Source organism: Manacus vitellinus, unplaced genomic scaffold, assembly GCF_001715985.3.
Source record: "Manacus vitellinus isolate BGI_N305 unplaced genomic scaffold, ASM171598v3 scaffold_2_pilon, whole genome shotgun sequence".
Taxonomy (NCBI): domain Eukaryota; kingdom Metazoa; phylum Chordata; class Aves; order Passeriformes; family Pipridae; genus Manacus; species Manacus vitellinus.
In genome coordinates, this window is record NW_021940208.1 from 20,138,470 (window position 1) to 20,151,984 (window position 13,515).

At 36.7% G+C, this 13,515-nt stretch overlaps 1 protein-coding gene across 3 annotated transcripts; it reads right to left on the reverse strand.

Moving 5' to 3' along the window:
- On the reverse strand, window positions 1-12,847 carry SPART (spartin). Of its 3 annotated transcripts, XM_018071367.1 has the most exons (9): window positions 12,015-12,847; window positions 10,656-10,853; window positions 9,542-9,646; window positions 7,698-7,827; window positions 6,724-6,918; window positions 5,621-5,779; window positions 5,456-5,546; window positions 4,394-4,452; window positions 1-2,733 (listed from the first exon to the last, which is right to left on the reverse strand). In XM_018071367.1, exons 1-8 carry the CDS (start codon window positions 12,843-12,845, stop codon window positions 4,404-4,406), a joined length of 1,758 nt encoding a protein of 585 aa, XP_017926856.1. In that variant the 5' UTR covers window positions 12,846-12,847; the 3' UTR covers window positions 1-2,733; window positions 4,394-4,403. The 3 variants fall into 3 exon arrangements, with proteins under 3 accessions (XP_017926856.1, XP_008932499.1, XP_017926855.1); XM_008934251.2 differs by lacking the exon at window positions 4,394-4,452; XM_018071366.1 differs by lacking the exons at window positions 4,394-4,452; window positions 9,542-9,646.
- Between the last annotated feature and the right edge of the window lie 668 nt (window positions 12,848-13,515).

The following is a 13,515-nucleotide window of genomic DNA, read 5'->3' on the forward strand; positions in this document are numbered from 1 at the left end:
TTGGAATCCAGGGTAATCTATTCAAATACAAGGGTTTAGACTTGAGGTAAAAACAGTGGTTTATATCTACAGAATGCTGAAAATGCCATAGACAGCAGTAGCTTAGAATGACTTGGAGGTCATTAAAAGTAATCTTCCCAAGACAAGATTCGACATCAATATTATAGCAGAAAAGACTTTGAATAAATTTGGAAATAGGAATACATTAGGAATAGGGTAGTAGTTTATGCAGTACACAGTAAGGAGTCTTATGACTTCTTCTAGGATTGCCATACATCAAAAGATGTTCAGTGTCCAAAGAAACAAAATCGAGCTGTGAATAGAAAGCAAACCTAAGATATGAGCTTTAGGGAGCTTAGTGTATAAAAGGGAGAGCTGAGGTAAGGCCCTAAGTGTGAGAAGACTTGCATATGGTAGAGGAAGTGGGGAGAAGCCTATGGATTTGCTACCCTGGGCCAAACTAGTCACAGCTGAAGCAAAGTAAGTTTGGTAGCATCATATTCAGCTGTGAGAATTAACTAAGTTTTGGAACAATGTAAAAAGGAAGATCATGGATGTATCACTTTACAAAGTGTAAAATGGGGTAGGCATCATTAAAGAAAGTCTCAAAGTAGATAAATACTATTTTGAAAGACTGGGTACACATGAACAGAACAACAGCAGGTTGAGCAGGACAACAATGCTTGCCTGATACTGATGGCATTTAAATCTTTTTTTACTCTTGGTCTCTTGAAGACCTTGATCTTAACTGTTGTTTTAAAAGAGCATGAGCTACACGCAAAACCAAAGTGGGAGAAGGAAGACCCAAATAATATATCCCTATTGTAAATGCAGTTCATAGCAACAAAAATGCTTTTGCTAGTGTGAAGTTTTAGTAGCCTATAACTGGTTACACATGCTGGCAAGTGGCAGACTACAGTAACAGAAATTGCTGCAGTGTACTTTAGATGGACTTTTTTAGTTTGAAATATTTTAATTGATGAGCTTGTTTGTATTGCAGACATACCCCAGTACTGTTATTTTATTACTTCAAAAGTCCTAGTTTTTCCACTCACTGATCCGTACAGAAGCTTCCTGTCATAAAAAGGTCAAGAACAGATTAACCAATTTTAATTTCATCTTTATTTCCATAAATCAAAGTTAGACTTCAAGTGGTTAGATCCTTGTGTTTCACATTTCTCACCCTACAGCAGCTACCACAAAATGTGCACCTATTACCATTTTAATAGACAGTTGTTACTGTGGTTTTTTTAATCTGATACAAATATTACTTGCTAACAACCATTCAGTCATTTTCTCCATTTACATGAAATGGAGATAAGTTGTAAACTGATGGCATTCTGTTTGTTGCAGGTACAGCCAATATTAGAATATGTAGCAGCTTTAAAACTCAATAGTGAACTGTTAAATAAGTAGTGGTGCCAAAGCATCTCAAGGATTTGACATACTGAGTTATTTTACACTGGGCTACAAAGAGGATTGCAAATCTACACAGTTGCATCTATTCTGCACACCTCTCTCCATTAAAAGGGCTTGCCTTTGTACCCTTTTTAAAGACTTCATACCCTTGTGCAACTATGAATTTAATGGAATAAAGATGATGACTGTTAGAACTATTTGTTCAAATATATACTGTCTTCCATTAGGAGGCCATGATATATAATCTGAATCCTTCTGGATTGCCCGCAAAGTACAGAATGCACAGAAGTTCCTAGTGCATTCTACAGAATATTTTCACAAAAAAATAATTTATGCAAAAACATACTTCTCCTCTCTACATAAAAATCTGAATTTCAAAGAATCTTTGTATATTCCTTATGGAGTCAAGCGGAAAATGCATTTTTCTAGATCTGTAAATACTGTCTTTTAAAAGAAATGCTTGGTATCTTTGGTTTACTTATATGCTGGATGAAAAAAAAAAGTTTAAAAGGGAATAACTGCCTAGTTACCTGAGGTTCATCTTTCATTTCTCCTAACACGAACTTTGGATAAGATTAGCTGTTTGGTAGCTGAAAAGATAAATTCTCTATAAAACAATGAAACCCAATACTTATTTTAGTAATGCATATTAAATAAGACAAGGCTAGGTTAGTAAAACTAACTCAAGGATCGTTATAAACCCAAAACTAATAATTCTACTTGTTCCAGAATTAGTAATCCTACTTTTTCAGTATCACCACCTTCTTTATAAAGTGTTACAAAAATATTCACAATAGTATTACTATATTAATCTATTATTCCATATATTATTTTGAAAAAGTGCTTACAGAGGCAAGTATATGAACTGCAAACTCATAATCTTCCAGCTGCCTAAAGCCCTGATCCAGTTGTTTAAAATTCTTGTTCAATACAGAACAAGGAGTTGACAACTTTCATTTTTCCTTCTACGAATGCTCTCCCTATTTTTACATTTTCATGTCAAATTAAGTAACAGTTGCTTGGAAAGTACAGTGTGATTTATGTTCAATTGCAGATGAGCAATGCAGTTACTTGTAAATAGGAAGTTTCATCTCTAATGTAAGGCTTTGAGAAATATTTAATTGCTTTCATTTTTTACCCTTCTTCTCATTATCCAATACTTTATATTCATCTAGCACAGCATGGCCAGTTTCCTTTGCAGTTCTCTTTACAACAGCTTTGATACCAATATTGTCAATGTTAAATGCTGTCACACCAACATTGATTGCAGAATTCATAGCATCATCTGTAGCATGGCCAGCATCCTCTCCATACCTAAAGAAAGAGAGCAGTTTTGTAGATTTGTATACTTAGTTTTTTAATCTTCACTGGAATTCTTTTGAAAGTTTAGGCATTACCAAGAACAAATAATAAGCACAGAGCCTGAATGTCTTAAGAATAAAATTAGAAATTACAAAGCCATTTGAGTAAGGGCTGTTCCTCTATCAGATGGATTACCCTTTAAAAATACCAATATGCTTCTGCCCTTTTTCCTCAAAAAACCTTCCAGTTTTTCTCCCTCTTTTCTCTTGAGTGTCGAAGAGTAGAAGACTTATCTATAGAACCATAAGAAGGGGAAGGGGAGAGAAGTGCAATAACCTCCAAGTCCTTACATAACATTCCTATACCCTCTATATAGAAAGCCAACCGTATCCTGGGCTGCATCAAAAGCAATGTGGCCAGCAAGTTGAGGGCAGTGATTCTGCTCCTTTACTCTGCTCTGGTGAGACCCCACCCGGAGTACTGCATCATACAAAACCCCAAAAGGCTTGACAAAGCTATCTTGAGACTATGATGAAAATTATGAAGAGATAAAAACCTTTGGTGTCTCCCATGGGGTGTGGGTCCAGCTTCCATATGCTTTAGGGCGAAGTCATTAGTCTCATATTAACTACTTAATATACTCAACTGTACAGAGAGTTGAGTACTGAAAGAGGACAAGAATACAGTGAGAGCAGTAACTCCAACTGTTCCGGGCAGCCAGACATTTCCCCAGAGAGCACTGCAGTCAGACAAACCAGGCCAAAGGGAAGTATTCCTGGCAGCATCAGAATGCCAGCAGTCGGCAGAGTTACTTTTTCCCTATGTTTTTCATGACCAGAGATTCTTTGAGGACCTCGAAATAAAGCCAGAGAGAAGCACAGAATATCAAAGAATCCAAAAATCTATAACATTATCAGTTCAGCAGCCAGAGCATATGGCTGGAACCAAGAATGAAACCAAATAAAAAGAGTTAGTAGGTTTTTTTGTTTTGCTTTTAATTCTCTGATAGAGCAACAGCCTTGAATCACCAACACTGGATCTGCAGATCACAGAATTAATCTCACAGCAAAGTGCAGTATTTGTCAATTTAATTAATTATTTTCACCTCAGGATCATCATAATCCAGTATATAATATCAGTAAAACAGGTAACCTCATTTAAAGCAAGACTCTAGTTTATCCAGTACAGTAAAACTAACAACTTCTTAATGTCTGATAACTAATTTTTTAGTTTGCCAGTCTCGATTGCATAATTAACTTTTTTTTTTTAAGTAAAAAGTCGTGCACAGCTATATACTGCATTTATTTGAATTGTTTGTAAAAAAGACAGTAGCATAGGACTTGAAATATTACTTCTGAAGCTATGTTTTCCCCCGATTCCAATTAACATGCAAATGATGAGCATCTCTATATAATTCCAAAGGTATTGTAGCTAAGTTTTAGCCAAGTTTTTTTTGATTTAGAGACACTTTGATGGTGCTCCTTTAATGTTGTTCCATTAAGGGGAATTTGGCTCATTCACTGGTATTTTGAATGGCAGAAATCTTTGTCAGTGACAAAAAACAGCTTCCAAAAGAGAGATTATGTAGAATTTTAATACAATTATAAAGATAGGTTTTAAAGATTAAATATAATTTTCCATTGTATTGCAATTAGCTGCAATATCTAATTACTTATTGTGTTTCACTGAGTGTCTGTTGTCTGCTCATCTCCATATTTTCCGTTTTTATATCTAAAACAAAAACATTAATTTGAATTTATGTGAAATGAATACCAGTACAATACCTCCTGACATTCTTACCTACTGAAAACAAACATTAGCAGTAAAGCACCACTGACTAGAACTTCACTATCTGGCCTTCTATTTGAAATGCATCACAACACAACCCTGAACACCAATCTGTTTAATACTGTATGCTGATGTTTATCTTGTTACCTTCTGCTAGGAGCCTGTATGCACCTTCAGCCAACCCTTTTTAATATCTCTTTTGCTATGATTATCACCTGTTCAATTTAACCTACATGCTTTGGCTTACTCCTCACTTTCTATTAAACCTACTGCACTTTTTTGAGGGCGTGCATTTCCTATCTTTCACAATTATTTCAATTCCCTTTTTCTCCATAGCATCTCCCAGTACGCGCACACTCAGCTTTCATCTTTTCATCATCTTAGAAACATCATCTTAATCCCAAATGTCACTTTCCTCTTCCCCCACTATCTTTTTCTAAGAACATCTGTATTTTGCAAGTCGAGGCTGTTCTATTATTGCTATTTATGCCTTAGATTTCCTTACACAGTTTTCTTTTTTTTTGTACCTCCTCACTATAGCTAGACCTGCTGATAGATGAAGTTCTTCATTTTTCTTAACTTTAGCTAAGTTTGCAAAAATTCAGGATTAGAGCCAAGAGGTTTAAACTAGTAACTTTTTTCATAATGACATTATACTGTAGAGCGAAGATAGAAATCTGAACATTATTTGTGACAGCCTGAAGGTGTAATACTTCTACAAAAGAGAGCTAAAAAAATACTTCACACAGTCATTCACTCATTTCATATTTTTGCTTACAGGAGATGCTCATTAGTGTGCACTTAGCACCTTATCATGTGCTACATAATTATAGCAAAGCAGGTATTTCAGATAGTTTCCCTGCACTTTCATAAGCTCCTTTTTGCCATTATTCAAACAGAATGACAATGTACCATAGAAGATAAAATCAATAAAAATATAACTTACTTGTATTTGACAGTTTTTACAGTCTCAGTTGAAACACTTTTAGCAATGCACTTCGCTGCACTTTCTAAACCTTGCCACACTGTTGAAAACCCTGTAAAAACAATCAGCTTGAGTTCACAACTTGAAAATAATGCAATTTTAAAAAGTATAAAGAATTTTTATTACCTTGAACTCCACTTGCTGCTACAACCATAGCACCATCAAAAGTGGATTTGCCATCTTTATCTTTCCTAAGGGATTCTGGAACTAATTTGCTGCCATGCTTCTTCACATGTGGAGCCAGCTCCCTTCCGACACAGCTCGCTATAGAACATACTCCTTCAACTGCCATAAAGCAATGGCATGCAGATTATTTAGTAAGAACACAGAACATCTTTCCTTAAAAATCTTTACTCCTAATTAGAAGAAAGCTTCACTGAAGTTTTAAGTGTTGCTTCTATTTAAATATGCTTATTTGAAAGACAGGCTTTAATCCACACTTAAGTACCCAACTGATACAGAGCAACCTTATTTTTCAGATTCTGCACAGCTTCAGATATTAAGAAACAAGTAAGGTTGGTCTTATGGCTAAAAAGTGCTTTAAAAGAAATACATACACATCTCACACTTCAAATTTCAAGAAACTGATTCCATTGCCTTGTTATCCCCAACTTGCAGATAGGGAACAAGCTGCTGCTTTCCTGACTTGTCTTCTCTAGAAGACTTTCTTACAATCATTCCAGCTCTTCAAAGTAGTTTTATAACAACCAGCACAATTTCCTTTAAAACGTGGTTGAGTAAATATGAACATTATATGCAATTAAATAATGAAATGAAGTTACTGAGAGCTGTTAGGGTTGCCAAGCACCTCTGAACACCAGACCGTTCCTATTTGGAAATTTATATGTAGTCAAACAGATTTGTTTCAGGTGTATGAGTTTAAAAATACATACAGTGACAAGAGAGCTTTTAAAATACATGGTTATCAACTTAAGAAAAGAAAGAAACAATATTCAAATTAACTGTCTAAAACTTTCAAAAGCACGTCAAACTTAAGACTATACACACTATTGTTTTAGGAACGAAAAAGATATCTCGAGGCCAAGTAATAAATACTAATCCTGAAGCATGTCTGTTGCAGGAGGTAACTAGGCACAAACTACTGTTCTCTGGATTTCATCAGGACAGTTCCTCCACCTGTTAATTGGCTAGAGAAACCAGCTCTCATTTTACGAGGTATTTATTATTTAAGGCAAACAATATATATATTATGAGATGGAAATTTTTACCTAAGAATTGGCTGACTTTCACAGCTCCTCCAGTAGCCTGTTTTGCTACATGAAGTCCCTTTGCTACAGCTGGATTGACTTCCACAGGTTTTTCTTCTGGTTGAAGGTGTTCTCGCAGTTTAGAAGCTCCTTTGTGAATAGCTTTACCAGTATATTCTGCTCCTTTCATTAGGCCCCAGCTTACCCAAGATGCACCTAAAAGGCAAAAATTGCTTTTCTTAGAATGTACAATTTTACAGATTACGATTCCTACAGCTATCCCTCCTCTACCTCTGCAACACTGACTTTAGAAACAGTCCTGATTACATAGTCTGCATTTATACTCTTCCCTGAATGGTCCAGCATGAATTCCTACATTAATTTCTGCTCCTAAACCACTGCTTTTGAAATTAATTTTATTTAATACAGCCAGCCTTCATCCAAATGTCAGCTTAATACAGATAATAATTTTTTAACATATATCCAAGCCCCAGATAGGTGAGAAGTGATAGAATGGTGCATCTCAATGCTATTAACACTCATGAAAACATGCAACCAAATCCTCTAGCCCTCCTTGCAGATTACAGTCAGATGGTGGTCATTAGTATATTCCAAAGGCACTCAGAGGAAAAAACCCCACATGTTTATCTGCAGAAATCACAACAGGTGCCTGCTGTAATATACCTGCTCATACAGGGGTAAAATTGTTCTGTCACAATGGTCTGAATCACAGGGGGTGATATCCTAACAGTGTCACATGAGGAGCCAGATTGATTTGCAATGAACAAGACTGTTAGCAATGGATATATATTCTGCACTGTTTTTATAAAGCTCATCAAGGCATCCTTTAGATGACCACAACTGGAACTAGTGAACAACTACTTCTGACCACTCAGCTTCTACCAACACACACGCATTTAGTTGAAAATACTGTTCTGTTTAAATGTCACTCACAGAGGTTTATATTCAATACAGTGCTCTTATTACAACAGTACCTGACAAGATACCATGGGCAACCTTCTCGCTCCACTCTGGTAACTCTTTCTGATTTTCTGCTCCTTCAGGTTGTGGTTGGATATGTACAGTCTGAGGCAAGTTAACTGCATCACTAGAGGCTTCTGAAGGCTGACAAGTGAAAGCAAAACATCTGAGAATCTACTTCGCAGCTTATCATCAGGATCATACAACATCCATTATCAAATAATATTAATGTTGTGCATGCCTTGGGGAAGTGTGGAGAAACTCAAGGGAAATTTAAGATGCAATTACTTTTGCACCAAAATGCTACACTCCAGAAAAGCTTATCAGATAGGTCAGCATTTTTCCTACACTTTCTTCATCCAGCTACAATGAAAAGATTTGCTTGCCAATATAGACATATGGTCAAGGAGCTGAGTAGGAAAAATTTACAGTACAAGTTCACTAGCAAAACAGATAAGAAACTTGCCCATCTATCATTTTTATCTTAGAGAGAAGTCCACTTTGTTGTTATTCAGCATAAGAACTGCAGTCTTTGGTCAGAGAATCCAGCTGCACTAAGGGAATGCAGCTGTCCTGATTGTTTTTTTTCCTCATCCTTTCCTCCCAAATTAAAAAATAAAGGACATTATTCATGCTGTGTGCTGTTTATGCTTTTGCAGACTGGCACAGCCCAGGCACACACAATGCTGTGCATGATACTGCTCCCTATTTAAAGCCGGGTGGACAGGTTCTGTGTGATTTCGTGTCAAACACTACAGTTTCTGGAGTAGATGTTAATCATTCAAACACAGCAACCACCAACACAGGCCATTTAGTGTTTCTAAAAAGTGTAACATCACTTTACACAGACCACAGACAACGTACAATGAAACTTTAATTACAAAAAGCAAAAAAATTGTAATAGATCTAGGTTTTTGTTAAGATTCGATTTTTAGAACTTTTCCAATGTAAAAGTAAATGAAAACCCAAACCATTTCAAAGATTGAAAACACTGCTAGTTAATGACAGATAGAAAGAAAAGAAGTTTTTGTTTAGATTAAACCCATTGGCAGAACAGAATACACAATATAGAATATTGGCTATTACATGGAATTCCCCTGAAACATTTACTGGACATAAAGGCAGGCTATTGCCCATAGCTGACTGCTGCAGTAAAACAAAACCAAACTAACATTAACAGAAAAGAGTACACTAAAACTTAGAAGGTTGCTACCCAGGAGGTTAACACTGTATCACTGACATATCACAATTACTGCTTGACAGCAGTGTGAAATCTTGTGTTCAAGAAAGGTTCTCAGCATGTGACCAAATTACCTCAATAAACAGCTATAGGTAAAAACCAACCAAACAAATAAACAATTAAAAGACCCAGACTATGTTCCAGATTTTATTTAGTTACACCACAGTTTGGGTCACTATGTAGAAAAACTGCCAACAAGACTTCTGAGGACTATACTAAGGAACAGAAATGGATTCTCTAATAAGACAGGTGACTCACTACTATAATTATATTAAATATAGTTGTCAACTAGATCCTCATGAATACCATGTAAAACAGACACATTAAATGGCTATCAGACTAGGCTTTGAAATATTTGTGCTATATCACAGTTTTCAAAACTCCTGAAATATGCTGACTTGAAAAATGTGGTAGCCTGCAGTAACTGCAATTGCTCTTAACAAAAAACAACCAACCAAAGCAAAAAAAGCCAAAAAGCCAAAACGACCCAACAAAAAAACAGCCACAGAACACAGCATACATTGCTGCTGTCAGTCAAATCAGCTGTTCTAACATGCATTCCAGTGACTATTTTATTTTGTTTACTATAAATTTTGGAATCACTGTCCTGGCGTTTACCTGGACTTTGTGGCCAGACATCTGTTTAAATTTATCTTCAAAATGCGCTCTCTCAGTTGCTGGGAGCTCTGAAGATAACCCTAATCTCTCATGGGATCCTGGCACCTGTGACATTGTATCAGGGAACATTAACAAAAACACGAAGTTTTAGGACAATAAGGAGCTAATGAGATATCAAATTTGAACCCCTACTACGCAGGAAAAATGACAGCATTTTATCCATTGAGTCCTGCACTGAAATAGCCCATAATTCTGCAGTACTTTCTCCTTTTAAGTAAAAATTAGTGGCCACCTGTGCTAGTGAAATTGCCTGCTAAACTCGACAGGATTTATACCATAACAGAACTCCACCCTCATGGCATGCTCCAAACTGGTCCATCATCACTGCATTCAACTCTTGATTGATTCAACAAAATTCTCTCTCTTTATGAAAACACATAATCTTGCTATGAGCTCTTAAGTAGTTATGGATTACCACTCTTCCTGAAATGGTGCTCCAGTACTCTTACAATAACATTTTGCACCTTGTTTCCAGTCAGTGTATGTTATCACACCTTTGTTAGATTATGGGGTTTTTTCCCTGTTTTCTCTACCTGTCAATATCTTACTACAATAAGGCACCAGATTTATCTGAGATCCTATTTGAGGCAGATTTTTGAAGTACACACTATTCTCACAGATCTTCTCTGAGGCAGCTTACCATTTTTGAACTGTAAACACATTTAGGCACCATATTCCAAGAATGGTATCATCCATCATAATTTGTGTGCATGTGTGTGTGCGCACACAGGGAAAAACATGCTTTCTCCTGAACCCCAAATTTTATTTTGGGTTCTATGTTCTCTTTTGGAAAAATAGAGAAAATATACAAAATGGTCTCAAACTATGGTCTGTGCTTACAAATCAGTATTTTAGAAATTCTGTACTCCCATGTCACAGGATCTACGGTTTCATTACACAGCTGCTTAATCTTGGCCTACTTTATTTCTCACTGGTCAGTTTACTAAGCAAGACACAAAAATTTGCAGTTTTACACAACTAAATGTAAATGTGAGAATATATTGATGACTTATACCTTTCCTTATTGATATAAAGAGGCACCTCAGAAATTTACCTGGATTCGAAGGTCAGACATCTGTTTTAAGAGATCCTCGAACAGCTCTCTGTCAGCTGCTGGGAGTTCTGAAGACAGCACTACTCCTACATAGGACCCTGGTATCTGGGACATTGTGTCAGGGAACATGTAGACTCCAGTACTGCAGCACAGAACAGGAGACTGGTTACACATTAGAGGATACAACCAGTCACAAACCTAGAAAAGACAAGTACATGAAGGAATTAAAAGATGCTTTTAAAAAGAAAGACAGACAGAGCATAGTGATAAGCACCACAAACTTGATTTTCCATAAAGTTTCTAGTGACAGATTTCCTGCCGATGGCAGAGGTGTTGGAATTAGATGATCTTTAAGGTTCCTTCCAACCCAAACTATTTTATGATTCTATGATGAAAAATAAAAAGTCTTATGCCATCTTTTAAAAAACAAAAAAAGAAAAACAATCCCAAAAAACTACAACCCACATGACTCTGGAAACACAACTCTTCATTAGTTCTGACAGTCTAACATAGAGAAAATATTAATTTTCACAGGACTGTAATTCAGGCTGGTACCCTCTTAACTGAGGTCTAGTCTTGAGGTATAGAAGTCAATGAAAAGAACTGCCAAACAAGTCAGGATTCACAGTGCCTGTACCATCCTGTAGAACTCAGGGCAGGTTTATATGATAGGACAAATAAAATGTATGGCTGTCACTGGCCTACTGCTGAAGACTGCTAACACAGGTGGAGCTGAACCAGCAGACTCAAAACCAGGAAGTATGTTTTCTGTATGAGACTTCCAAGAGCCAATCTTAGCAAACACAAGGAGATCCAAAGTCAGAATCCACAACGTTCATTACAGAACATGCCCACATGAAGCAAGCAAGGACTGAAAAAATACAGATAATGCATCTTTTTTATTTGTAGTTCAGAATCTGTACTAACATGGGCCCTCAAATTCCAAATTATCAGTCGCCCTAACTTCAATACCTTATCACTAAATGAGAATGAAGTGGGTAGTTTGCAAGCCCAATGGACACTGACATGTTACAGTACATGAATCAACGTGTCTTCTCTATGTGAAGGAAGAGAAGTTAATTTTATGAAATGAAAAGACGCATTCAGTCACCTCTTTTAGAAACTGGGATTCACCAGAACAGTCAGCACTTGGCAACCTTGGGAAGACACAGAGGTACTTTTCACAGAAGAAGTCATAAAAGTATATACAAAACCATTTCTGCAACATCTATAACATTCTTCATATTATCACAAAGATATTTAGGCTTTGAAGAGCAAGAACTTAGGAAGATTTCCTGTTAAGAGTTTTATGACAGTTCTTGAAATTTTAATTAAAGGCAAAAGTTATTTTCCTGTTACCTGAAGAAATGCAGGTGGACGATTCTGAGCTGCTTCACTATCTGTATCCAAGAACTTCACAATGCGTAGATATCCGGGATATGAAGGAGCACTAACCTGCCCATCAGGAGTCACAAAAAATATCTGTACTCCTTGGGGAATCAAGATCAGCTCGTCTGCATCCACTCCCAGGTTTTCCAGGGGAGGTGGCTGAGTACACTTGTTGTAATAGTCCTCACCTACAGAAGAAAACTCTCCAGAGTCTGTGCCATAAGACACAGTAAAATGGCCATTGGTAGCTTGAGGAGTATAGGCAGGAGGTGCTTCATTTGGCAGACAGAGAGGTTTTCCAGAGGATGGACTCATAGCTGGAATTTGACCCTGGCTCACAGCTGCAACACCTCCATCTGCTGCGGATGGTTGACTTGGTGCAAACAAAGAATTAGGGGCAGGTGGTCTTTCTGGCTTTTCTTTGGAAGGAATGGATGGATATAACTTGGGCACCCCAGGAGGGGCATCCATCGTAGCAGGACTTGCTTCTACAGGTGGGGTGTTTTGCTCTAGACTGCCGAGGCGAGCACGAACATTTTGCAGGGTCTCCCTCATCTTCTGCTGCATTTGCCTGGCAGACTCCCACTGGGACCCTACACACGCAGGACCCTCTGATGGAATGCTAACTCCTCGGAGCAAGTGGTCAAGCCCTTTCTTATAGTAACTTCTTGCCTCTTCCTTCTGACCCAGTTCATCTGTATTCAGTCCTTTATTGATAAAAATAAAGGCTTTCCTGTACTCTTCACTAATAGCTTTAATATTTGCATCTTCTTGCATAACTGGATCCTGCAGTTGTTCCATTACTGCAAAATGAAATAAAAATCAATAAAAATATTCATCAATAAAGCCAAACGATGTTTACCTTAGAATAAAATGTCTTCGTAATGATAACCATACTGCATGTATTAGCAGAAATCTATCTATTTGCTTGGGACAGCATCTGATATATTATGGTTATCTCCTAATAACATTCGCATTGACATGATTCCAAGACAGCAAGGAATCTACAACCATCAAATCTAGTTACATCAAAGACATTTATTTCTTAAAAGTTAAACATCAGAAGAACATGGACATGCCTGATATTAAAACTTTCATCTTAAAGATCACTAGCAAACAGAGGAGTAAACAAATAACATAAAAAATTTAACTTTTCCAAAAACATCTCTAAGGTATTAAAAAATTCAGTTAACATTTTGTCTATTTAAATAAAGGCTGAACCAACAAACAGTACGTTTCTATTTGAATAATTTAAGAGAAAGCACTCAACATATTTAAACAAATCTTGATCAACTTCAGCTAACATCAATACACAGAACTGGGAAATACTTTGAACAGTTAAAGCTGTGCTTTGCAGAATGAAAACAGGGAATTACTTATTTCCTTTACAGTGTTTATAGAGTAAGAAAAGACAATTTGTTTTACACTCCTTGCTCCCCAGGTGAAAAATAATTGAAAGTACCAAAATGTA